At 40.4% G+C, this 26,176-nt stretch overlaps 2 protein-coding genes across 4 annotated transcripts; both read left to right on the forward strand.

Annotated features, from left to right (window-relative positions):
* The first annotated feature begins 2,044 nt into the window (after positions 1 to 2,044).
* Positions 2,045 to 10,425, forward strand: gabpb2a (GA binding protein transcription factor subunit beta 2a). Of its 2 annotated transcripts, none has more exons than XM_047384299.1 (7): positions 2,045 to 2,167; positions 3,131 to 3,298; positions 4,802 to 4,996; positions 5,202 to 5,355; positions 6,204 to 6,380; positions 6,463 to 6,581; positions 7,351 to 10,425. In XM_047384299.1, exons 1-7 carry the CDS (start codon positions 2,060 to 2,062, stop codon positions 7,696 to 7,698), a joined length of 1,269 nt encoding a protein of 422 aa, XP_047240255.1. In that variant the 5' UTR covers positions 2,045 to 2,059; the 3' UTR covers positions 7,699 to 10,425. The 2 variants fall into 2 exon arrangements, with proteins under 2 accessions (XP_047240255.1, XP_047240256.1); XM_047384300.1 differs by having other exon boundaries at positions 6,207 to 6,380.
* Positions 10,426 to 12,124: 1,699 nt separating this feature from the next.
* Positions 12,125 to 21,929, forward strand: anp32e (acidic (leucine-rich) nuclear phosphoprotein 32 family, member E). Of its 2 annotated transcripts, none has more exons than XM_047383304.1 (7): positions 12,125 to 12,314; positions 15,483 to 15,632; positions 17,013 to 17,135; positions 17,232 to 17,394; positions 17,545 to 17,672; positions 18,171 to 18,210; positions 19,450 to 21,929. In XM_047383304.1, exons 1-7 carry the CDS (start codon positions 12,261 to 12,263, stop codon positions 19,533 to 19,535), a joined length of 744 nt encoding a protein of 247 aa, XP_047239260.1. In that variant the 5' UTR covers positions 12,125 to 12,260; the 3' UTR covers positions 19,536 to 21,929. The 2 variants fall into 2 exon arrangements, with proteins under 2 accessions (XP_047239260.1, XP_047239261.1); XM_047383305.1 differs by having other exon boundaries at positions 12,126 to 12,314; positions 17,545 to 17,636.
* Positions 21,930 to 26,176: the final 4,247 nt, after the last annotated feature.

Below are 26,176 nucleotides of genomic sequence, written 5' to 3' on the forward strand. Positions count from 1 at the left end.
CTAGCTTGCTAACATTAGCAGAGAGGAGCAGCCTGGTTGGACCCGAACAAACCTGAACGCGGTAAGTAGCCGCTCTGTCGTCCTACACCAGGAGAAGACTCATATTTTCCGAGCTTTATCATCTTGAAAGATTACCAAAATAACCATAAGCGGTAGAACATTTTCTTCATACACTCCCTGGTAAGCGCTTTGACGGTGCACGCTGGCAGAATGCAACTTAACCGGATGTGGAAGTAGTTTTTTCTCCGTGTGTAAAATAGGAAATTTCTGTGTGACTTCCCCCGGAAAACCAACAACTTAATATCAAACAGTTTCCTGTCGGTGCTACTGTTTATTTCTCGTTGGCATGGATGGAGAGGTTTATATGTTTAATGCGGTAGAAAAGCAGCTTATATGGGGGAAAGGGGGGTACGTGGCACATGGCGGTCTATTTTCTGGCCGTGAAGGCGCGTAAAATGGCTCCTCGGCCGCGGAGAGAGAAGTCTCGTCCCGCTCCGCTGTTTCGCAATAACAAATGCTGTTTGTCTACACGGGTTCCATTATCGGACGGAACTTTTAACAGTTCCAAAAATATTGAATTTTCATTGTAAACCCACAGAGCCACCTTAAACCCATATCGCTTTTTACAAAATTGTCACACTTTGTTTCTTATGACGTTATATCTTTAAAGTTTTAACCAAATGAAGGTATTAGCGGGCCAGACGCTTGAATGTGAGCGATTCCATTATCGGACATGCATTATTTTACGCGTTTGGCACTTTTATAGGACCATTAGGGGAGGTTATGAATTAGTTCATATACCGGAAAAGTTTCCACATTTTCAACCTAAAGTAGAAAACAAATGCACAATTCCGAATTGATGAATATCGTTTGTTTTAAATGCAGTTTATTACCGTAAGGCGGGCCATATGTCCGATAATGGACACACTTTTCGCTTTACAACATAGCTACAATGACTTGAAGGGTGTTGCTAACAGCCTCTTGATTAAAGACAATGTTTACCTTGTGTGGAGAACTTTAGTTAAATAAAATTACACTAATTCCGTTCTGGTGTTTAATAACTCGTCAGTGGAAAACATGGGTAATCTTCACACAGTAAAACTGAACTCAAGAAATGCATCATAAAACGATTTTTGTTACATTTTATGTAAGTAAGCTTTTATCAGCCTTAAAGGAATATTTTCAGGGTGAAGTAAATTCGTACTGTGGATACTTTGGATCTATTTTTCATACCATTTGAGAAATCATCACACCCTGACAGAGGTCCAGACAGGTGTAATAACTGTTCAAATATTTAGTTCATTATAGATTAAAAAAGGTTAAAATAGGGTTTATGTTTAGGAAAAAAGCAACTGTTTTTGCTGTGATACAGTTTTACATTTGCTGACTATTTTTTCCCACCTTTAAAACTCCATAAATAATTTATTGAATTGTGTAAGATGCTACAGCTTGGATTTATTTTACATGTCTCTACATGCTCATCCAGGAGGAGTGAATGCCGCAAGTCACTGACTCGATGCAATCTGCTGGGTTTCCTTAGATAGAAAAACCTTTAACCAATTTGAATAAATAGCTGAATCTGACTGCACTGTTTGATAGTTAGGATTAATTGGAATTTATGAACCTGACTTGAAATCTGTGTGATTCAACTGAATTGACTTTGTAAAGTGCTTTGAGACGCCGTGTTGGCGCTATATAAATAAAACTGAATTAGATTGAATTTTTTGTTGATTTTTTTCCTTCCAAAGCTACTAGCCCTGCCGGTGTCTCGTGTATTTTTTAAATTTTTTTAACCCCAAAACAAATATAAATGAACTATATAAAGTCATATTCAATAAATTAGAATATTATTGAAATGTTGATGTATTTCAGTAATTCAATTCACTAAGTGAAAACATTTAAACTAAAAGGTTTAGATTTAAAAAGACTTTCATTGAAAGAATAAGTGAAAAATATAAATCAGATTGTTGCCAGTTGTACTTGAAACGCTTGCAAATACAAAAAGTATCTCACCACCAAGACATAATGGGACCTGATCTCCTGCATTGATCTGTTATAGATGTCGCTTGTGGATCTGGGAAAGAGGCTGCTGGAGGCAGCCCGGAAAGGTCAGGACGACGAGGTCCGAAACCTGATGGCCAATGGAGCGCCGTTCACCACCGACTGGGTGAGAGGCCTGTTTCCAGCAGTGTTGCATATTTCCTTAGAATAATTTAGTTTTTATCCCTAAATTATACACTGCTTTGAAAAAATAATCACAACTCTCGAGTTTTTTCTCGATTTGTCAATTTACAAACACAGACTTCAATGTATTTTATTGGGATTTTATGGTGGTAGTCCATTACAAAGTAGCGCATAATTGTGGAGGGAATTTTTTTATTATTTATTTTTACATTGTGGCATAATCTACACGTTTAGCCCCTTTTGTTCTGATACCCCTGCATAAAACATAATGCAGCTAATTGCCCTCAGAGGTGACCTGATTACTAAGTAGAGTTCATTTGTACACAATTTAATCTATGTATAAATAAAACTGCCTGGGTAAGAAAAGTATTAATTGGAGAATCAGCCAAGAGGGCCAGTGTATCTCTGGAGGAGCTGCAGAGATCTACAGCTCAGGTGGGGTGATCAGTTGACAGGACAGCTTTTACTCTTGCATCTCAGAAATGCTTTTCTTCAGCAAAGACATGGAAGCAGGTCAGAGTTGATGGGAAGATGGATGGAGGTAAATGCAGGGCAGCACTAGAAGGAAACCTGTCCGAGGCTGCAGAAGACCGCAATCTGGGGCCGAGGTTCGCTCTTCCTCAGAACTATCACGACTGTCTAATACATAACATCTAAAGAAGTCTGTGTTTCTGATGTGACAAAATGCAGAAAAGAGGTGGCGAAGACTTCTAAATGTTTAGAAATGTAATAAGAGTTCAAGTGGGAAAAAACAAAAACGTCTTAAATGCATTCAGCTCTTTTATAATTGTGATCTATTTTAATGTCATGTGTGCCTTTTTGTGCTTTTGACCTCATTTTTGCACATCAACTGTCTAACTGAAACGCCTGTATCAGGTCTTCTAAAGCAGCCTGTTTATTTACTGCAGTGGCGTCACACTTGTTTTGTCTTCTATGTTTCACACAGTTGGGGACATCCCCCCTCCACCTGGCAGCTCAGCACGGCCACTACTCCACCGCAGACGTCCTGCTGAGAGCTGGCGTCAGCAGAGACGCCCGTACAAAAGTGGACAGGACCCCTCTGCATATGGCAGCTGCCGAGGGACACACAGTCATCGTAGAGCTGCTGATCAGGGTGGGACTGACTGGTTACAGTTTGGTTTACGGTTAATGGTTATAATCTACCATCCTGTCTTTACCTTTATTGTTACATCATTAGGGAACTTGATATATTCAGAGACCAGATAACTGAATGACCATTTCAGATTTCAACTGAATTTATTTTCATTCTTCAACAGAAAGGAGAGAAGTAGTTGGATGACATTGTGTTTTGGACAGTCAGGGTGCAAGTGACTCATTACACAGAATAGTGTAAAAACAGTGAACTGGACAGCAAATTATACACATATATTAGTAAATAATGAACAATAGAGGCTGCATGGTGGCACAGTTGGTAGCACTGTTGCCATACAGCAAGAAGCTCCTGGGTTTGACTCCCGGCCGGGTGTCTTTCTGCATGGAGTTTGCATGTTCTCCCCGTGCATTTGTGGGTTCTCTCCGGGTACTCCTGCTTCCTCCCACAGTCCAAAAACATGACTGTTAGGTTAATTGGTCTCTCTAAATTGCCCTGTGTGTGTGCATGATTGTTTGTCCTGTCTGTCTCTGTGTTGCCCTGCGATGGACTGGCGACCTGTCCAGGATGAACCCCGCCTCTCGCCTGTAGAGCGCTGGAGATAGAGCCCAGCCCCCCCCCCCCCGCGACCCTGTGTGGAAGAAGCGGGTATAGAAAATGGATGGATGAAAAATAGTGAAAATAGACCAGTAACCAAGAAATTCCCAATCTGACCAGAAAACATTCAAATATACAAAAATAATGCCTTTATTTAGATCAGCAACATCTTGTGTAAACACGATAAACTTCACATTCGAGGTCAGACAGAGTAAGCTTCCTGTCAGTCACTCTTTCACCAGTTCATACCACGCTCTGCCGTTTTATCTCTTCCTACATCCTTTTCTCACCTGTCTGAAATTATTTCATACCTGTGTACTTAACCGTTGGGGATCAGTTGAAGTATTTTTGATTACTTATGGAGAATGATAATAATATACTCAAATCTCATATATAATTTGATTTAATTTCTTTAAATATTTAGCATATTTTGGGCACACAATAAATACTAAAATAAATACATTTTACTGCAACTACATTGCTATTTCTATTATAATTCTAATAATATGAAATATGGTTTAATTATTTTATGTTGTGCCACATATGAACATTTTAAGCTTGTATATTGCTCCCTATTTGCACTGACTCTGGTTCTGTTCTCTTTTTGGGCCAATCGGGTTATCACGAATGAGATTCTAGGTCCCCTGATCAAACCAGAATACCTCAGTGACTTCTTGCTGGTAGATGAGATTTACTGGAGCCACATCACCACATTTCAATGCTGAAAACTATGAGCACATTACAAAGAAATCATTACTTGAAATCAGCAGTTGTCTGCTTGAAAGGAAGATAGAAAGAAGTAAAAGATTAAACTAGGACTTTCATTCTGTGCTGTAAACCCAGACTGTCAGATACATTCATGTGAATTAAGTGCAGCTTTGATTTCCTCTTTGGGAAATCTGCTTTCAGAGCGGTGCAGACATCAATGCCAAAGACATGCTGAAGATGACGGCTCTTCATTGGGCTGCGCAGCACGGACACCACAGCGTGTGCGAGACCCTCATCAAACACGGTGCTGACGTACATGCGCGCAGTAAATTTGACAAGACACCATTTGACATCGCAGCGGACATCCAGAACACTGAGCTGATGCTGCTGCTGCAGGTGAGAGGAGCTGGAACATCCAGCCAGCTTTTGGCTTTAACTTTTTTCTCCAGCTTGTGCTAACTAAGGATCTGCACACTCAAGATAGTAGAAAAACTAAAGTTTCAGCTGGAAGTGAGGCATGAATTCCCTAAAAATATCTTTTAATAGCTTATAAACTAGCATCTTTCCATTTAAACTGTTGTTTGTTGGTCTTTGTTTACAGGAGGGCATGCAGAACCAGGTTAACATGAACCAGGTGAGCATGAATGTTGAGACAACCAGTACCACCAACCATCCACAGTTCATCATCCAGGGAATACCTGCTATCCAAGGAGGGGTGGTGAACCTGGCGGAGCTGCTCAATAAGGCAAACGCAGGTATGAACATAAAACATTTACATAATTTCTGTGCTGTTTAAAAAGCAGCAATCTGTTGATGGAACAGTGTGTTTAAACACAACCTCCTCACACCCTGTGATCTTCACACATTTTGTCACAACCACAAACTTCAGTGTGTTTTATTAGGATTCTATCTAATGGATCAACACAAAGTAGCACATAGTTCAAATCTTAAAAGTGTGGCCTGAACACATCATCCTCACCTTGACACATGGTGGTGGCAGCGTCACAGACAGGGAAGTGGGTCGGGGTTAACGGGAGCTAAATACAGGTCAAGTTCTGGAGCAGAACTTCTTAGAGGCTGCAGAAACTTTGAGTCATCTTCCGGCAGGACAGCAACTCTAAACATGCAGCCGGAGCCAAATCCAAGCACATTCATGTGTTAGAACCGCCCAGAATAAGAATCTGAGGAACTAGTTGAAAATTGATATTTACAGACGCTCTCCGTGCAATCTGACTGAACTTGAGAATTTCAGCCTCTAGATGAGCAAAGCTTTTATAAACATAGATAAAGAGTTGCAGCATTGATTGCAGTGAAAGGTGGTTCTACATATTATTCACAGGGTGGCTGAACAAGACAAATTTTCAGGTCTTCATTTGTAAAAAATAAAACATTTAAAACAAAAATAAGTCTCCTTCCACTTCACAATTTTGCATTGCGTCCTTTTTGTCTACTACATAAAATACATTGAAGTTTCTAGTTGTAAGATGACAAAATGTGAAAAGTTTAAGGTGTGTGAATACTTTTTCAGCGCACTAGTTTCTGTAGAAAGCCTACTATGAAGTTAAACAGTTGAAGTGATGTCTCATATGTATTTGCTCTGGAGGAGAATCGGAAGAGGCGATGGCTGCCAGTGCTCTGGACTCCAACATCCAGCATGCCACAGTGGTCAATGAGAGCGGCCAGAGGGTCATCACCATTGTAACGGACCAGCACGGCAACCTTCAGACTACAGGAGGGATGTCCCAGCCGTTTTTTGTCACGATGCAACACGGACAGCAGAGTACGTTGCAAACTGCTTCTCATCAGAGGGTTAGAGGCTGCAGGAGGGTTTATTTGCTGACCATTTGTTTGTTTCTTCTCAGTGCTTGCAGTGCCAGCCAACACGGTGACAGAGGAGGTGGTAACAGAGGAGCCTCAGCCTCCACCTTCCAGGAAGAGGAAGCTGGAGGTGACCAACAACCACAATGACACAGGAGAAACTGTGAGTAGTTCATGTTGATGTACAGTAAACTATGACTTCTGCATTTTCTGTTAAAACAGCCTTATGACAAAGTAAAAGACAGTTATGGTCACTGTTGTCTGTTTGTAGTGATTTTATACAATATATTTCATTTGTTGCTAATTATGTTCAAATTTAAAAACATAAACCTGTGCACATTCATTACAGTATGAACTATTTACAAAATATCTAAAACAAATCTATTAAATCAAATGTTAATTCCCTTCTGGTCAGAATGTCCATCCAGTTTTTTATTATTTATATACAATAAATAAAATCTTTTAAAACCTGCTAGAATGTTATGTCTAATTTATTATTTTCAACTTGCTGCATAAGTCACTTCATGCACTTTTCAAAGTACTGAACAAAACAAAATATGGGTGTAAAGCTGACACTAATTGGAAAAAAAACAAAACAAGTCAGTTAGGATTAAAAGGTTAATTTAAAGGAAAATAGGAAGAAGATAAAAAAAAGGATTAAATCATGTAAATGACATTTATAATTTAAGCTAATGCATTTCTATTATGAAGAAATAAAAAATTGGAGCGTGTAACTGGAAAATAAAACTTGCCCAAGCACATAACCAAGTGGAACACCTAAACTGAGCCTGTGAACACAAGGGAGCGCAAGGCATGATAACATTAAAAAACAAACTGAAAGTAAACTTTGGCTGATCTGGAATTATAAGATCTTGGCTGATCTAATAATTTTTGTCAGTTCTACTTTATTTACACCTTTTCCTTTTCTTCAGGAGTTGCTCCAGAGACAACTGCTGGAAGCTAATAGGAAGGCTCAGGAGTATCGCCAGCAGCTCCTACGTAAGGAGCAGGAAGCCGAGGAGTACCGCATAAAGCTGGAAGCCATGGCTCAAAGTCAGGCCAACACCAGCAATGGCAACACCGTTGTCAGCGCTGGCGCTAATGCCGCCAGCCCAGAGGAGGTGGTGGGAGGGGAGGATGAGGAGGAGGGGGCTGCCGGCGTGGTGGAAGAGGAGGGAGAGATGGTGGTGCTGCAGGAGGGAGGCATCATCATGGAAGGGGAGGAAGGTCAGGTGACGCTGGTGGAGACGGGCGGAGAGGCGACACAGGTCAGCTCCTAACATAGAAGGAGGATGAAGAGCGGGGAGACGCATCATAACAGGAGGTGGCTGATTAGACTCATACGTTTAACTGAGACAGAAGGGGAGGAGCTGACTCACTGCAAGGATACAGTGTTCTGATTAACCTCAAACATATGAGGCAAAATGGATTCCTTACAGAGAAACTCAGAGAAGAAAGACAGACCGACTACGACGTGCTCCAGCTCTGCATCATTTTAAATCCCAGAATGATCTGAGGCTAACAGATCAGATCGATGTGTGCGGACATGATGGACAACTTCAGTCAACTCGCTTGTTCCTTTTTCCTGAACGCCTCCTTCAGCGGGCTTTGATGTGGTCCAAAGGAAAGGGAACGGTGCATGAACTGTGAAGGACCTTCGTATAATGGTTTGCTTTAGTTTGTCATCCGCCTGCGAACAATAATCTAGACAGTAATGTGAGGAGATGTCGGGACGATCCTGCATGAAGACAAAATTTCTGTTACCTGAAGATTGCTATAGCAACATTCTGCTCCTTATTTGAAATGTGACACAGCAGAAACCTAGATTTATAGTTTGTCCTAATGACAGATTGTCCTTACTTCCTGTTTGAAGGCCAATAACTGCCCATTTATGTTTTTTACACATATTATGTTCAGTTTTTGTGTGAGTCGTTTAATTTAGTGAAGTCAGTTTATCTTGTGTAATGGCGCCATAACTGAACGAGTTGTTAGTCTGGGACGTCCTCTCTAGAAAACACACATAGTTCCTTTTTTAGTATTGGGACACTACAGTGATTCCTTCTGAACTGAGTTCCATTATTGTATTTCATTTCAGTGATGTTTATAACTAGCTCTGTTTTTTCCATCCCTTCCGAGGTGATTTTGTCATATTTAATAGCCGTGTCTCATGATCCTTTAGGGATTGATTACGATTCGGGCAGCATTTCCCTCCTGCTTCACAACCTCTATTCTAATATCAAGCAGAAAGGCGGAATAGCCCCGGTTTAATTCTGTAACAAGCGGTGGGAATGATTTCTGGGACACAGCACTTCTCCTTCTGGTTCATTTCCAACTCGTGTGTTTTAATCAGTCCCACAGTCCTGGTTTCACCAAATCCAGATCTATCATTCAATCCATAATTCTCTTTTGCGATGTTATTATTTAGAGCCAAATTTGTTTGCACCATCAAGTAGCTATAAATTCATTTCATCTAATGGTGCCAAGATGTAGAACTTAGCAGTTATACAGTTATTCTATTACATGTTTTGGCTAGTAAAGAAATCTGTTCATTTTAAGTCCAAGATGACCAATTAAAATATTTTATCAAACCTAAAGTTATTCAGCTTATAAAAAATTCCTCTCTGCAGTAGACCAACAAATTGTCTCTTTAATGGTCTACACATCATTTTCTAAAAGCGGACCATTCACAAAATAACTCCAAGGTCGAGGTGTATGTTAAAGGTGATACCATATCAGTTGTTTCGCAGAAAAGGTTATGTTTATCCCTGGAAAGCTGAAAAATACTTGATGTTGTCCCTTTGTCCGTGCATTCTCCATCTTATCTTGGATCTGTATGCAGTTTTGCGATGTTGTCTGCAGTTCTTCAGGTTTGGAACCAACTCTTTGATAAATAGCGGCACAGTGTTTCTGTTGGCTTGTTAGGACCTCCACACAAGATGCATGACTTTTTGAGGCTTCAGAGGGACTGGATGGGAGAGGAAACATTTATAGGTGGTGTTAACTTGATTAATTTGACGTTGTTGGAGCGGTTTGTGGGAAACTCCTTTCAGCAGACCGATCAATTTGTTGTGATTTGCACTGACATTGTTTTTTATTAGAGATGCACCAATCAGGCTTTTCCTGGCCTGTATTGTATTCCATTTTTCTTTGAGGTGTGACTAGATTCCTCCCCTTAATGACTTTGACCAATAGAAATGTTACTGAACTTATACAAAATTGATCCAATTACCTGCTCTTGGTTCTATACCAAACATTTAAACTTTTCAGTATTTGATCTGCTGATTATACCAATTAGGGAAAAATTGGCCATTGCCGATCTTTATCCCATTGATTGGTGCATCTCTATGTGAAATCTGTCCAAAACCGAACTCTGTCAGTTCATCAGCTTTCTCTCAGCTCATTTGAGAGTTACATCTACAGATGTTTCCTGCCAAAAACTGAAGCAGAACCACCCGTTTATGACCGTCCGGTTTGTAAGAAAAAAACGCTGATGTGAAACAATCCTGCAGAAAAATGCTAATATTCTCATTCTGACCTGTCTTGACGTTTTGTGGCAAAAAAACAAACAATCTTACTCTGAATCCAATCACAATAGAGAAATACATTTATTGTAAGCAGTAAAAACTGACAGCAGGTTCCAGGAGTTAAACACGGACGTAAAATTTGAGAGCAGTCTACAGTTTACTGTTATGTTGGAGGTGAATCCCCTGAAGTCAAACACATGCTCCTCTGAGGACATCTTGTTGGTCCATTTTGTGTTACTGAACTTCACCGTGCTCAGATCGATCACACGTATTCTCTCAGCTGTCCCTCACCACCTCTTCCTTCTTTCTCCTGAAACTAGCTGTTGTTTGTGTTATAGTTATTTTTATAAGCTTTGCAAAACCAACCCTTTTCTATGTACATACAAAGTTGTATTTTTTTAACTTTACCTAATGGCTTCTCTGTGACGATGATGATGATGATGGCTGCCTCAATCTAAATATAAACTTCTTTTTCTTAAAGAACTTCTTTGTTGTATCTTTGAGCTTTCAAACAAAAGCCACCTTTAGCGTTATGAACATACTTTGGATCATTTATTTATGAGCTCTCTATGGTTTTTGAAGCACAGCATAGCTCTGCAGTTTAGTTTTGATCATATTTTTGTAAAAATGTATTTGTAAATAATTAAAGTTGTGATTTTTTTCTTTTTTAACTAATCTTCATTTTATTATGTTTTCCAATAGACTTTGTGGCATTTAAAGCAACTCAATATATGGTAATATAAATTTGTTGGAAAAAATATAATCCCCATACAGATACATTGAAATAAAATGTAAATACATTTTATATGGCAATATGTTTTGGATTCTCATCCAAGTGAAAGACCTAATGATGATCAATTTTAAATCTATTGGTAAAGACTGTCAGGTTTCTATTTAAAATATAGTATTTCAAAGATGATAGACACTCTAACAAGGTTGCCAGTGCCTTTGGAAGAAAAACAGGCCCCACAGCATCACAGATCCTCTGCCATACCCAACAGTGTGCATGTTTTAAGCCAAACCCACTTGAGTTTTTTTTGTGCCTCAAATCTAACTATTGTCTCATCTGAGAAAAGGTCATAATTCAAATAAAAGGCCTAGGTGTATATCAAAATCCTTGTGTTTACATTTGTGATAGAGAGAAAAGGCTTTTTTCAGGCATCAATCCCAAACCAGTATTTGACATGTAAATGGGTTCTAATGGAGACTGGTCCTGAAAAGTCACTCTTTGCAGTTCTCTAACAGTAATCTTAGACGTTTTTTTTACTTGTCACCATCGTCACTGGGAGTGGTGGCAAGATAAAAATAGGTCCTTATCCAGCCTAGTGGCCAGTAGTTTGTGAGTATGGGTCTCTGTCATGTCACAGTTATACTACAGGGAATTATTAGAAGTTCCTAGAAACTCAGATTAACTTAAAAACAAAAGTGTATTTCAGAAAAAAAAGCTTCAGATACATTACTTCTAAAGGAATTGTTAGGGGCACCAACAATTGTGCATCCAATGAAATTGATAAAATACATTTCCCTTACACAAGTACACAAGTCTACTCAAATTAAAGGTTGGGTTTTTCCTCAATTTGCAATATATATATATTATTGTCATACCAGGTCACAATTACATGTTAAGGTACGAAAAGGTTAAAAAGTTTAATACTTAAGTAAAAAGTAAACTAAGTATAAAATACAAAGTTAAATCTAACAATAAATAGCAATCAGTAAAAAATATATGCAGTAAAGAGCAAAAAAAAAAAAAAATGTGCACAGTTAAATAGTGAAGCTGAAATTAACTTTGCAAAGTAGTAAATACACATGTAAAGCATGAAGTAGTACTTGATATTGCACCTATAAGTGAGTGAAATGTTGCACTTTTGGTGGGGAAGTGTTTAGTGCAGCTTCAGTGTGTAGTAAGAGTCTAGAGTGTGGCTCGAGGTCTGATATATAACAAAAAAACAAATACAGCATATTTGTTGGTAGAAAATGAAATTATTCTTTAAATTGATCAGGAGATGAACATTTAAAATGCTACCCGCAAACAATACTACAACTCCTATGCCTTTTAAGCCGTCCAGATAGAGGATTATTATGCGATGATCGTGATTGACATGTCTATCGTCCAATCCAAGGCGAGAAAAACAGAGGCGGCCAACCCCGTTCATTCTCTGGGCGGGGCTGTAGTGGAGGGGGCAGGGCGCAAGTTATCATGGAGGATCAGTAGGCAACTTGCGGCCAGCAGAGAAGGGCAACTACCCCTCTGATCCCCGGGACTTTTCTCAACTGTTCGGCGCTCAGTTCTAAACACCCACACGTCACAGTCAAACATGGATATGAAGAAGAGGATTACTTTAGAGCTGCGGAACCGGAGCCCAGCAGAGGTAAGCGACTTAGAATGTAATAAGATGGTAATTGTTGTCCGTGATGCGCGTCCGGAGCCCGGACCCTGCTGCTCGCCTTTCAGCACTTTCTTACGTAAACTATTGAGTTCTGAAGGGCTCGTCGCCTGCTTAACTCTCTATTTATTGACGCGCTGATAGTGTGAGTTAGAGCTAAGCTCCGTACGGTTGTTTGAGGTATATGTGGAGCATCTTACGGGTTGCTCTGTCGTACCGCCCCCCTGCTCTCCGACAAAATTCCGTCTATCACTCGGGCTCAACGGTCGAAACACGTTGCTAATTCCTTAAACTTGTTCGGCTTTAACTTTGTCTTCCCATCTGCTGCTCTGGGCCACTTCTCTTTGAAATAATAATTTTATTTGTGTTAAACCCGCTTTTTTAGAGTACAGTAGGGATAAACAACAACTCATCAGATGCCCGTTACAGACTCGCTGTCCTTTATGAGCCGACATTTTTAAGTCTCCGCCGCTTTAAACTTCGACGACATTGTCTTGCAGCGGACTTTCTTTCAACAGGTCCGGTCACGCCACGCTGTGTCCACTTTAATCCACTGTCAAATGATCGTGTTTTCGTGTCTTTTTTTTTTTCGCGGTGGTTTCGGTTCGACTCAGCTCGCGCGCAAAGGTCGGTCACAGGCTGCGCGGCGTAGCGGCAACGCGTTACCGACCTGCCGCTACAAGAAAGCGGATTAGCTTTCCTGTCGAGCGGAATTTTCGACGACGACGGCGAAAAGGTCGACACCGTGACTTACAGAAACCGGTTTAAACAAGGCGGCGTTACACCACGGCCCCGTCACAGTAACGTGGTTACCAGGTAACTGGGATTCGGCGACGGAAGAAGGACGAAGTAACGGAACAAGATGGCGTTACTGCTGAGCTTTTAAAGTACAAGAAATTAGATTACTGTGGGGTCTCGACGAGCTATGTGAAAGCTGTGAGTGCAGATCTTGGTGTATCCGGTTGTGTTGCCTGTTTCCATAAACCAGGTCTTTAAAGCTGTGTGTGTGTGTCTCTATTATATAACCAACAGCTCAGGTTAAATAATACTCCGAGTTAATTTACTTGAACAGATGAAACGCTGCGGTCATGTTTTATAAATTGGGGGAAGCCGGCAGATGGTTAATGCAGAGAAACCTCCACCTCCTCCACCTCCTCCTCCTGCAGCACTCTGCATGCAGATTACAGTGGGTTAAACCCTGCACTGTGCAGCGCACACTCACAGCGATGATGGAGCTGCAGGCTGATGCTCTGCTCAGGCTCTTACGTTATATAAGCTTGGAAGACCAAAGGACTCTGGGAAATAAAAGCAGCTACCAGTCAGAGCAAAACCCCCCCTACCAGTAATCCTACCAATACACAATCTATTCAACAGTGAACTGTTTTTAATAATTGATTTCTTTGTATAGTCATATTTTATAATTCATATTTTTTAAATTGAAGGCGTCGATATCAGGGGTGTTGGTAAACTGGGGAACAGCACCAGCTATGAAATAGCTGCTATTACATGCTATTATAGTATGGATTGCTCTTTTATTTATTTCCACTGCAAAAGCACAGAAATAAGTAACAATACAACATTTCATGAATGTACAGTATAAATACACCTTAAGTGGTGTATGTTGTATACGTTGACAAAGTATAATCTTCTGTGTAACACTTTCCTGACATTTGGGCACCAAGGAGATGTTTTGTACATGGACATCTGGTGTAGCATTAAATCATCTTGCATCAGAGTGACTTCATCTCGGATAAACCAAACACTTTTGACATGTTTTCAACCATGCTGGATTATTGACCTGCTTAATACTGCAATAATATTGAACTACTGCAATATCACTAAAATTGCACAAGTTAGACGTTTTAGGTTTTTCTTCATTAGATACGTACTAAGTAAGTTTATGCTTAACTAAACAAAAAATCTGAAATACAAAAAAGAAATCTTCTTTTTTTACTTATACACAGTAGGGGGCGCCATAATAGATCACCTCCCTCCATCTCACCTTATCCTCCTACTCTGTTACACTAACGAGCTGCATCCATAAACTCTCTCATTTGTCTGCCTTTTTTCTTTCCCTGGCTTCTTTCTCTCTACACCTTCAAAATATGTGGTTCCGCATATTCACTGCCTCTCATCTGCACACATCAGAGTCTCACCTCCATAATTTTATACATACTTTCATTCAGGTACTCTTATGTTTTTGTCAATGCCGCCATCTTTAAACCACACATCCTTGCAGTAAACCTTGCCTTTCACTCTTTGCAGCTATCCTTCTGTTGCAAACCACCGCTGAAACTCATCTTCAGCCTTTCCCCGCAGCATGTTTCCATTCTTCACCTATTATTTGCTCTGCTTTTTGTTCTGGGGCGATTGACCCCAGTTACTTAAACTCATCCACCGTCAGTACCTTTAATCCTTGAAATGTAACAGTACCACCAGTCTCCCTCTCATTCACACATGTGTGTTCTGTCTTGCTTCTGCTGATGTTCTCTCCCCTACTCCCCAGAACATACCTCCACCTTCCAGGCTCTCTTCCACCTCCTCCCTGCTCTCAATACAAATCACACTGTCATCTGCAAACAATATAATCTGTCTGACCTCATCTGTCAACCTTTCTATTACCATTGAAATTTTTTTTTAAAATACACATGTATTTACCTAAAGTATAACAAAACACATAACTAATAATAGTAATTATTAATATTACACCAAATTCAATGCAGAATAAAGTAGTTTTAGATGTGCATACAGCATAAACAAACTAATGTAGTTATAGAAAAAAATACCTAACTTATTTATTTGTATAAATCTAGGTGAGGCCCACTGTCTTTTTGTTATTTTAGGTATTTTCTGATCAATTAATTAATTTTATTGATTGATTTATTATTGATTAATGTCATTAATAAACTTTCACCCATTTCTGGTGTAATCATTTATAAATTAATTCACAAATTATTGTTTGTTCTGTTCTGACCTCTTCATTTATTCTATTTTATATGATAATTTTTGCTAAATCCAAAACAAATTGTATAAAAGGAATTCTGTTTATTAATCCATTTACAGCCATAAATAAGTGACAGATTTCAGTTTTTGGTGTGTTTAGTGACCAAAAAAGACAATCACTAATTGATGTATTGATCCTCGTTGTTTCAGATTGTGGAGTTGGTGGTGGACAACAGTCGGTCTGCTGATGGAGAGGTAGAGGGTCTGACAGACGAGTTCACACAGCTCGAGTTTCTCAGCGTGGTCAACGTGGGTCTGAGCTCACTGGCGAAGCTGCCTTCACTGCCCAAACTACGTAAGGTAAGCCCTCCTTGCCTGTCACGTGAACTTTAAAATAAAACTTTTTTTTTTGCAGTACTTTGATGTTGAAATCTAAATAATTTTAGAGTTTAAAAATCAAATGTTCTTTTAGACTAGGCTTCAATATGCTAAAACGAATACAGACGCAGCATGCGAGAATGAATTTAACATGTTATTATGTTGTTGTTATTGCATTATTGTGGTGATTTTAAATTGATTAATGTTGGATTAGTTTGAGCATGACAATAATGCAAAGAATGGTCAAACCTTTCAGGTCAGTTAAATTGGTTTTGTGTCTGCTAATACTGCATGTAGTTCACCTGTGAATCCACTAGGTGTCATCCTTGTGCTTGTCTCAGAGCCAGACCAAGGAGAGCAGCCAGGACTGCTGAAGGCTGCATTAAACACAATAACACATTATCAGTAAACTTTCAGATTACAGACATCAGCAAAGATAAAAACCTTTCATAGTTTTCCTTTAGTTTTACCTATTTAATTTCACCTATTTTTGCAACTCAAGAAGAATTTAATGGATGCTGTGATCACAATGGCAGTTTTGATGCTTCCTGTTTGATCTCAGCGCTGGCTTCAAATCCAAAAATTTCCATATCTTACTGGGAAGCTTTTAAAATACCTTTTGAATTAGGAGCCTTGATTTGGATTGGTTTAAGCCATATGCAACTTTTCACATAATGGTGTTAGCTATGGTGTTCCACAAGGTTCTGGACTCGGACCATTTCCGTTCTCTATGTACATCTTTTACCCAGAGCATTGACTTGCATTGACAGAAAAGCTAGGAACACAGGATAGGAAAAAAAAACAGCTACCTAATTTCAAGGGCCTGCCTAAGGACATACTGTTCTTAATGACTTGGATTTCTGCTTTAAAGTTAAATTAACATTTACCAGGCAAGTCCTTAATCCAAATGATTTTAGCTATAGCTTTAGTGCTATTATGGTTAAAGCTGGATTGATTTTTCTAGTTTCAATTTACACATGAAATGAGTTTATGCTGGCACGGCGCTGATGGTGTAGGTGTTAAGCGCGCGACCATGTACGGAGGCTACAGTCCTCGAAGCAGCCGTCCCGGGTTCGAGTCCCGGACCTGTCAAAATAAATAAATAAAGGCCACTAGTGCTGAAAAAATATAATAAAAAAAAAGAGTTTATGCAGACCTTGTGTCCTTGCAGACTGAACTGCTGTTATGCCGCTTTAGCTAAATGCCCAAACTGTTCCCTGCTTCTTTGGTAATTTCTAGCTCTGTAAAGCTGTTTCTGCATGTGTGCTGATAAAGGAATGTCTACATAAAGCTGAAGTTATTTTGTTCTTCTAAATGTGATGAACTTTTTTGTTTACCTGAAGTCTCTCTCTTCTCCCTCAGTTGGAGCTGAGTGACAACAACCTATCAGGGTCTTTGGAGAGCCTTGCACAGAAATGTCCCAACCTGACCTACCTCAACCTGAGTGGGAACAAGATCAAAGAGCTGAGCACGTTGGAGGCGCTGGTCGGTTGCTTCATTTAGTTCAATTTATTTAAGGTTTAAATGATGTCATTGTTATTGTTTGGAGTTACTTAGTGTATCTGATGTTTCATGCTGCAGCAAAACCTGAAGAGCCTGCAGAGTCTAGACCTGTTTAACTGTGAGATCACGTCTCTGGAGGACTACAGGGAGAGCGTGTTCGAGCTGCTCCCTCAGGTGACTTACCTGGACGGGTTCGACCAGGAGGACAACGAGGCTCCAGACTCCGAGGCCGATGATGAAGGTGAGATATTAGCCTCAGTGTAAGCTTGGTTTATTGGACATAAATAACTCAATAGTGTTCGTCCACTTAGTAGGACCCGTTTCTGTCTGCATGTGACCAAAGGTCACTGTCTCGGCTTGGTCCAAGTTTAGTGGTGATCTCTGTTTATAGATGAGGATGGCGAGGACCGGGCGGGGCCAACTGGTGATTATGGGGAGGAGGATGACGAAGAGGAAGATGAGGATGGCTCAGAGGGAAGAGAGGTGGGACTGAGCTTTCAGGTGAACCAGGCCAATCAGGTGGGCAACTCACCATAGAAACTGCAGGATTCATAGCATTCCCAACCCCCTCCCTCCTATCCCATCATGCAGCAGTGCTGGATCCAGCAGAGAACAGAGTCCTGTATCAGATTTCTGAAGAGCTGCTGATGTTTTGGTTATACTAAGTACCGTTCTCTGGCTGGTTAAATAAACTCACCTCAGAGGTAGTCTTGGACCAGATTTACCACTAAAATGACCACCTCTGAAAGCACATTTTGATCATTTCCCTGAAGGACTTTTCATGAAAGGGGGCCTGAAGGTTGTTAATGAATGACCACCATGCCTGTTGCATCGCAGCTCGTCAGAGTTGGTCTGATGGATGTTGTCTTGGTCACCCTGTTGTCCTAACGAGTAGACAAAGAGCCTCATTAGTGCCCTCCAATCAGAAACATCTAAAGGTTTTCGAGTTTTAAATGCACACCTTCGAATGTTTTCAAACTGCTCTCCATCTCTTTGTGTGTCTGTTCTTCATTTTAGGAAGATTACGAGGATGAGGATGACTATGCAGAGGAGGAAGGTGAGGATGTTGCAGCAGGAACCGAGACAGTTCCTGGCAAAACTATTAATAACCCTGAACCTTTTCCACATATTGTCTTATTACAATCACAAGTTTCAATTTATTTTAGTAGGATTGTATGCGAGAGAGACAGACCAACATGAAGGGAAAATGGTGTTCAGTTTTCTTTTCCAAATAAAGGTCTGGAAAGTGTGGGATGCGTTTGAATTCAGCCTCCAGACTCAATACTTTGTTCTGTAGTCATAATGAATCTGTGGACATAAATTTTTAAGTTTTTCCACAATTTTACACTTGAGTAGTATTTGATCTAAACCTTTCCATCCCCATAGCATGACACTCCCACCACCATGTTTCACTCTGGGGATGGTTTGTTTAGGCTGATGTGCAGTGTTGGTTTTCTGCCACATATAGAGGTCAGCATGTCGGTGAAAAATTGTTCGTCTCATCTGACCAGAGCACCTTCTTCAACACTTCCTCTGTGTTCCCCACATGGCCTCTGGCAAGCTACAAGCTGAAATTCGTCTGGGCTTTCTTTGAGCAATGGCTCTCCTCTGCCATTCCTCCATCAATTCCTGATTTGTAGAGAGTACAACTGATCGTCGTATTGACAGATTCTCCTGAGCTGTGGATGTCCGCAGCTCCTCCAGAGTTACCATCAACCTCTTGCGTGCTTCTCTGATTAATGTTCTCCTTGCCCGGCCTTGCTACTTAGGTGAGCCGCCATGTTTTGGTAGGGTTGGAGTGGTGCCCTACAATCCTCTGTGAGATGTTCAAAGCTTAGGAACAACTGTTCTATGACGTAAACCTGCTTTAAATGTTCTCCCTGACCTGTCTGCTGTCTTCTTTGGTCTTCCTGATGCTGTTTGTTCACTAATGAGCTCCTATAAAACCTCAGAACTTCAGAGAAAAACTGGATTTATACTGAGATTAATTTACACACAGCGGGCCTCTTCTTACCAATTTGGTGATTTCTGAAGGTAAATAGCTTTACTGGATTTTATTTGAGGTTTCAGAGTAAAGGGGGGCTGAATATAAATGTATACCACACTTTTTTTTATAACATGCGGTGAAAAAATGCATCTTTTCCCTTCTACTTTGATCTTTTTCTACAGTTTTGTTGGTCTATTCCATAAGATCCCGATTAAACATACTGACGTTTGTGTTTGTAATGTGGCAAAGTGTGAACACATCTGAGAGGTGTAAATAGTTTTAAAAACCCCATATGTCCTGTTCACGCAGAGGAGCAGCAGGGCGCTCAGGGACAGAAGAGGAAGAGAGACGTAGATGACGAAGGCGAGGAAGACGATGACGATGAGGACAACTAGTCCTCCCTCTGGCCGTCGTCTGTGTGTCGTCCTGCCCCATCTCAGTCCGTTTGGACCCAACCTCCACCAAACAGCAGCCGCGGTGCTGCGTCCCGAGATAGTTGGTTTCAGTTTGTTAGAGAGTCACTTGTTTTTTAGATAAAATTATATTTACAGAGAAAGAGATGTGATGTGAACTTTACCTGTTGGTCCCAGCTGAAGACTCCACACGTTTCCCTTTAAAAATCAGCTTCAGGGTCAAACTTGTGTTCGGTAAGCCCACAACCCGAACCCTGGTTCTTCACCCGAAGGCGTCGCTGGACAGCTGAAGTTCTGCTTCCACAGGCTGCCGCAGCTCGTGCAAATATCGCACTGCTCGTCACAGCTTCAAGCACAGAAAATCATCTAAAAATGTTTCTCTCAGATCTTCAGGGAAAACCTTTTGAACCCAGTGCAGACTCAAGAGCTGTTCAGTCCCAAATTCAGACAAAAAGTGAGAGCTGGCCCAGATTTCTCTGTTCCCGTCTAAAACTCCAGGTTGTCTCACGACAGATGACCACAACAAATATCAGTACACATGCTTTTAAAAGTGCGGTAAAGTTTTATCCATGTAGTTTATTGGAGGATGTACTAAACTTGAGCAGTTATTTATATTTGCAGTTCAATCTGCTTCTGAGGAAAATCATGTTTTTCTGTTGAATCATCTTAAAGTCCTCACAGTTTAATTTGACTGCAGTCTGGGACTAAACAGGTCTTCACCTGCACTGTTTTCTATTGGATTCATTTGTTATTTAATTCTAAATCCACCGAGTTATTCATCTGTCCAGTAGACTGGAAACCTGCCATTGCACATTTATTTTCCCCCTCGAGATTGTGTAGATCCTTTGAGGTTTTCCTGTTTCAGGTGAACGTGCAGAAATTCCTGAGCTACAAACGTTAACAACATTTAAAAAATAAGACTAAGAGCTGATTGTTACTGCAGCTGGTATCGGTGTGTTTCCTCTGGTTCCCCCGTCAGAACCTCGGAGCCCTTCAGGGAAGTCATCAGTCATTTTTTCCCATTTAGAACCACATAGATAAAACTAAATCCTCTCCTTCACAGGTAGTAAAAGATAGACCTGCTGTTCCTCAGGTCCACAGAAGCAGATCCTGTTGTTCCAGTGTGTTTGACTTGTTTTTGTGATAGCAAGAGAGTGGAAGGAAATTTAGATTTGTGGATTTTACTTTGATTTGTGTGTTTTATGGTTTTGTTAATGTGTTGTTTTTTTTTCTCGTTTTGGTTTATGTGATTATAAATCAGCAGCTGTTAAGATTTTTAAAACGAGTGGCTTGTTTTTTAATCTATCAGATCATGTTGTCATAGCTCAGGCTCCGCCCACTTCTGCTTCTCATGCTCAGATTTAAACATCCTTGGTTCCTTTCCTCTCCTCCTCAGGCTCTCAGTGTTGTAATCAGGAGGGGAGCCATGAAGGAACACGGACCAAGAGTCAAACCAACACATATTTACTAGTTTCCAGCTCAGCCTGGAAATGATGGAATATTGTTGAAGTTTATTCCAGGTCTGGATAAGTTTAAGAAATAAATATATGTATTTCCAGACTTTATTCTGTATTTCATTTTTTAAATGTTCCTTCCTTATCTCCTTCGTTGTCTCCTTCCGTACATATTCCTTATTTTATTTCTACTCTTCTTGTTTCCTTCCCTTGTCCTTTTGTCTTTCCTGATTCTTTTTCTTCCGTATTCTCCTCAATGATTTCTTTCATACTTTTTTGCTTCTTTCCTTTCTTTTTTCTCTTCCTTCCTGTCTTTAATCCAACGTTGTTTATATCCCTCCTTCCTTTCTTGCTTGCTTCATCCCTTCTTTCTTTCCTTCCTTCCCCTTATTCTTTTTTCCTCCCTTCTCTGCTTACTTTTTTACGTCCTTATTTGTTTTGTCCCTCCTTCCTCCCTCCCTTTCTTGCCTTTTTCTGTCATTTGTTTCTTTCTTTCTTTGCTCTCTTCTTTGTTCTTTATTTTCTTTTGTTCATTATTCTTTCCATTGTTCCTTCCTTGTTCCCACCCCACCTCCTTACCTTGCTTACTTCCTTTCTATCTGTCCTTGTCTCTATTTTCCTTCCTTCCTTCCGGTTTTCTTGCAAGTTTTGTATTTAACCTGCAATAAACGCAAAGCAAATTTTTATTCTTTGGAAACAGGCCAGAAACATATGGAGAGCTCAGCTTAATTATGTCTGGAAAAGTCGAGTTTGGATGTGAAAGATGTGTAGGAAGCCTGGATTTAACAAAGGGAGACAGCTTTGTTTTTTTAAACCAGTATAAGTTCAACCTGCTGTTTGGCTTTCTGTCTGTCATTTTGTTATTTTTATGATCTCTGACAGATCAGCATTAACAGTGTTCATTAAAATCTATTTATTATGACTTCGGTTTACAACGTGGGATTTGTTTTCCTTCTCTTTTACACGTCCTCTACGTTTTCACCTCCTTTAATGGGGTTGATTTCTGAGTCAGGATCCGACAGAGAGGAGATGATGAGACTGTAAATGGTAAATGGCCTTAACTTGTATATCGCTCTATCAAGTCCCCAGAGACCCCAAAGTGCTTTAGACTACAATCAGTCATCCACACATTCACACACTGACAGTGGTGAGCTACATTGTAGCCACAGCTGCCTTGGGGCAGACTGACAGCAGTGAGGCTGCCATACAATCGGCGCCACCGGGCCCCTCTGACCACAATCAGTAAGGAGGCGAAGAGAGCAGAGTTAAATTATGAAACAAACGTCCACTCTCCTGGACCTGCTGTGGTAGAAACAAGGTTTTAATGCAATGTTGTAACTGATTTTCTGACTTAGGTTCAGATTGCTCTGAGTGCAAAGATGTATTTAGTTGGTCATTACGAGATGTTTGGTCGTTCAGATGCCATGTGTTATCTTCTGTTGAGGAAAAAAAAAGTGGACAATTTCTAGATTAATAGAATCTGTTCAGGGGTTTTAAATAGAAGTACTAGATGAGGCATATCCATACATACATCCCTTCATTGTCTTCTGCTTATCTGAGATTAAGAGATGAGGTAACGGGTCCAGCAGAGAAGCCCATAAATCCCTCTCTCAACGACGCTGCAGCTCATTCTGAGGGAACCCAGAACCACAATGGAAACATATTTCCTCCACTGGGTTCTGGGTCCTCCCAGTGGACAGGCCAAGAAGGCCTCCAGGAGGCCACTAGGTCAGATGAAAGAAACAACTCTTGAAATGCTCCAGAGCATCAGCACCTCTTCTCTGATCTTCTCTGTGATGTTCCTCCCCGTGTCTCTAAGCCTGAATCTGACCACCTTAGTGAGGAAGCTCATTTCAACCATTCGAATCCAGGATCTCGTTCTTTTGGTCATCATTGATGTCAGAAGACCATAGGTGAAGACTGGAATATAGACAGACCTGGTAAATGATGAGTTTTGCTTGATGACTCAGTTTGCTTCACGATGACAGACTGGAGCAGCACCAGCACTAGTGCAGCCGAGACCCCAGTTGATCTGTCCATGTCCTGCTGGAGCTCCAGGTGTAGAGTTTCCTTTACTTTCAGCATTTTGGTATTTACTTTTCTGTCCCTTATAGTTCCCCTTTTGGGTGTCTGTCATGTCCTCCTGGTCCTGCAGAATGTCATATCTGGATCTCAAGTTAGGAGGTACAGTTTTATAAGATTTTGCTGGGTTTAAAAAACATAACATATCAAACCAGCTGATTTTTGGTATGAAGGTGCTTGAAACATGATTTGCAGACAATTATTTAAAAAATCCTAATTTGAATAAAAAAAATATTTTCCAGGCCTAAATTTAAAGTTCTGCCATGCCAGCATAGCTAAATAAAACTACTCAAAGTCTTTCTTGACTTTCGGTTCTGGAATACCATTCCGGGACTAGTAACGGCCCACATTTGACCACCACTTACTAAACACTCCAGAGGAGCTCCTGGAGCTACAGCTGTGGTATTACTCGTGTTAAGATGCTCCCAGACATATCAGAAACGTCTTACCTGGGATAAGAACAGAAAGGACTGGATCTGTTGGTCAGTCGTCCAAAGTCCTCTTTTCAGTTTACAGTAAAATGTTCCATTTCTGTTGTAAATGAAGGTCCCAGAATCCAGAGGAAGACTGGAAAAGCACAGAATCCAGGCTGCTTGAGGTCAGATGGAGAGTTTCCACCATCGGTGATGATTTGTGGTGCAATGTCATCTGCTGGTGTTGGTCCACTGAGTTTTATCAAGCCCACAGTCAACTCAGGAAATTTTGGAGCACTTTCATTTTTCAGCAGGACGTGGTGCCTGCCCACAATGCTAAATGTACCAGTCCCTGCTTCAATGACCATGGTGTCACTGGGCTGGAATGGTCAGCAAAGTGACCTGAACTGAAGCCCACAGAGAATCTTTGGAGTATGAGGATGAGGAGACACCAGAGCCTGCAATGCAGACGAACTGAAAGCCACTTTTAGAGCAAGCTGGACTTCTGCAACACCTCAGCAGGTTCAGGCTGATCACCTTCATGCCACACATGCGTTGATCCAGTAATTCATGCATAATGAGCCTGAATCATGTAATGTTTAGACAAGTTGAGTTTGGGTTTAGCTATAACACATGATCATGAACATTTACAGAAGAAAATCTTAAAATATATAAATCTGGCTGTAATGAATGTATATTATACACTAGTTTCACTTTTTGAATCAAACTGTTAATATGAATAAACTTCCATGATTTCTTGAAATTCTCCAGAATGTTCATAATTTATCCTGCAGGGGGCACTCTTGTCTCCCTTCTGGTGTCTTCTGAGCTTTAATTTTTAGATAAATTCAGCATTTTAGAAACAATCTTTTAGTTGAGTGTTAGACCTAAGTTAAAGGATCATTTTACAGCTTTGTTTCTGTTAGCCTATTAGATCAAGACTAAATATTTTTGTTCTTCCCTGATTGGTACTCTCGCTCTGTTTTAAGATGTTTGATTAGCTGTTTGATTCTCCCCTGATAATAGACCCCTGACACAACTGTTCAGGAACCAGAGGAGGAACATTTGATCTGCAGATGCTTCAAAGTCTGTTTGATACCAGTCAGATTAAAGCAGGAGTGAATGAAGTAAGTAAAGGAAACGAGGAGGTGAGTTGAGGGGGCTCCCCTTCATGACCTCCTATGCCCAACCCCCTTTTTTTTTCTCCTCTTGATCCACTTTGTGGAGTTTAAACAGCTTAAATAGATAAATTGTCCTTTGATGGAGACAACAGCTGCGACCACACACACATGTCTCCTCCATCCTCCCCTGGGAGCTTCCTGTCTGACTGCCTCCCTGGAGAAAACACTTCAAACTGCTAATAATTAATTCAGCTGTCAGTCACAGGCTGCAGATTGGCGACTAAGAGGTCAGCTGATCACAGAAGATGTGTCATCATGTTGGATTCAGTGATAGGATTTGTTACAAAGCAGGAGGTTTATGCATGCTAACATCCAGGAACACTCATCATGGAGCTGCATCTGAAATCAAACAGTTTCTGTTTATGAGGTGCTGTGGGGCGGCAAGACATAGAGCACCAGTAACCAATTTAAAGAATCAATGATCAATCAAGGGTGATCAATTTTCTGTGAAAAGAGGGGGTCATTCACGCTGTTTCATGAAGTAGGAAGAGGAATAATTTATTGTGTGTCCCCACGTGGTAGAATGGCCTTATTTAAGGGCTGTTATTAAATGTGTTTATATTGTCCTGATCAGCTTGCACGTTTTTAAAGGGATAGTTCAAATTTTTGGAAGTAGGGTTCTGCAAATTTAAGGAGCTGTTGGCATCCAACCTGTAGAAGATTAAAAAAAAAAAAAACTCCACAGTTTTGACCCTAACTGGGGTAATACCAAAAATGTCTTGTGTTTTAAAACAACTGCAGTTTCTACGGTTTTACACTGAGTCGTGTATATGTGCCCCCGTTTAAACACCTCTCACAACCATCACATTTAGTTTTGTACATGCCGATCAGGATGGTGGGTGGGATATTTTAAGAACCAAGTGAATTGAGTCCTTAAAGATGAATTATTAGAAGCAGGAAAAGAGGCAAAGTTAATTGAGAAACTTCGACTGGGTCAGGGTATCTCCAGAACTGTAGCTATGGTGTGGTGTTCCCGGTCAGCATCAAGCAAAACGGGTCCAAGCTGATGACACTCCTGTCACTTTTTCCATATTTTCTTTTCTTTCAGACTTATTGTAAAGCCATTATGGTTAAAAAATTCACAATGCCAAAGTGAAAACATGTTTTCAGACATTTTAGTAAATATATAACAAAACGTAACCTATTATGAACATAAGTATTTGCACTCCTTGCTATGAAACTCAAAACCGAACTCAGGTGCATCTGATTTCCAATGACCATCCTTAAGATGCTTCTGCACCTTCATTTGGAACACACCTGTTGACTGAACATGATTTAAAATGCAACACACTTATCTATTTAAAGTATCACAGTGGATATCAGAGCAAAAACGAAAGAAGTCAAAGGAATTGTCTGTAGACCTCTGAGAACAAATCATGTTAAGATGAAAATCTGGGGAAAGATCTAAAAAAATGTGGCTACATTTCTCTGGTCTCCATTATTCAGAAATGAAGAACACCAGGACTCTGCCTAGATCTGGCCACCTAACTGAA

The sequence above is a fragment of the Girardinichthys multiradiatus genome, chromosome 13 (assembly GCF_021462225.1).
Source record: "Girardinichthys multiradiatus isolate DD_20200921_A chromosome 13, DD_fGirMul_XY1, whole genome shotgun sequence".
NCBI classification, from domain to species: Eukaryota; Metazoa; Chordata; class Actinopteri; order Cyprinodontiformes; family Goodeidae; genus Girardinichthys; species Girardinichthys multiradiatus.

What these genes read in the sequence shown, in the direction of transcription:
- anp32e (XM_047383304.1), top strand. Translation starts at nt 12,261, where the DNA reads ATGGATATGAAGAAGAGGATTACTTTAGAGCTGCGGAACCGGAGCCCA. An exon ending in GGAACCGGAGCCCAGCAGAG is followed by an intron (nt 12,315 to 15,482) that starts GTAAGCGACTTA and finishes TCGTTGTTTCAG; the next exon opens with ATTGTGGAGTTGGTGGTGGA. An exon ending in AGGTGAACCAGGCCAATCAG is followed by an intron (nt 17,673 to 18,170) that starts GTGGGCAACTCA and finishes TCTTCATTTTAG; the next exon opens with GAAGATTACGAGGATGAGGA.
- gabpb2a (XM_047384299.1), top strand. Translation starts at nt 2,060, where the DNA reads ATGTCGCTTGTGGATCTGGGAAAGAGGCTGCTGGAGGCAGCCCGGAAA. An exon ending in AGCTGATGCTGCTGCTGCAG is followed by an intron (nt 4,997 to 5,201) that starts GTGAGAGGAGCT and finishes CTTTGTTTACAG; the next exon opens with GAGGGCATGCAGAACCAGGT. An exon ending in ACAATGACACAGGAGAAACT is followed by an intron (nt 6,582 to 7,350) that starts GTGAGTAGTTCA and finishes CCTTTTCTTCAG; the next exon opens with GAGTTGCTCCAGAGACAACT.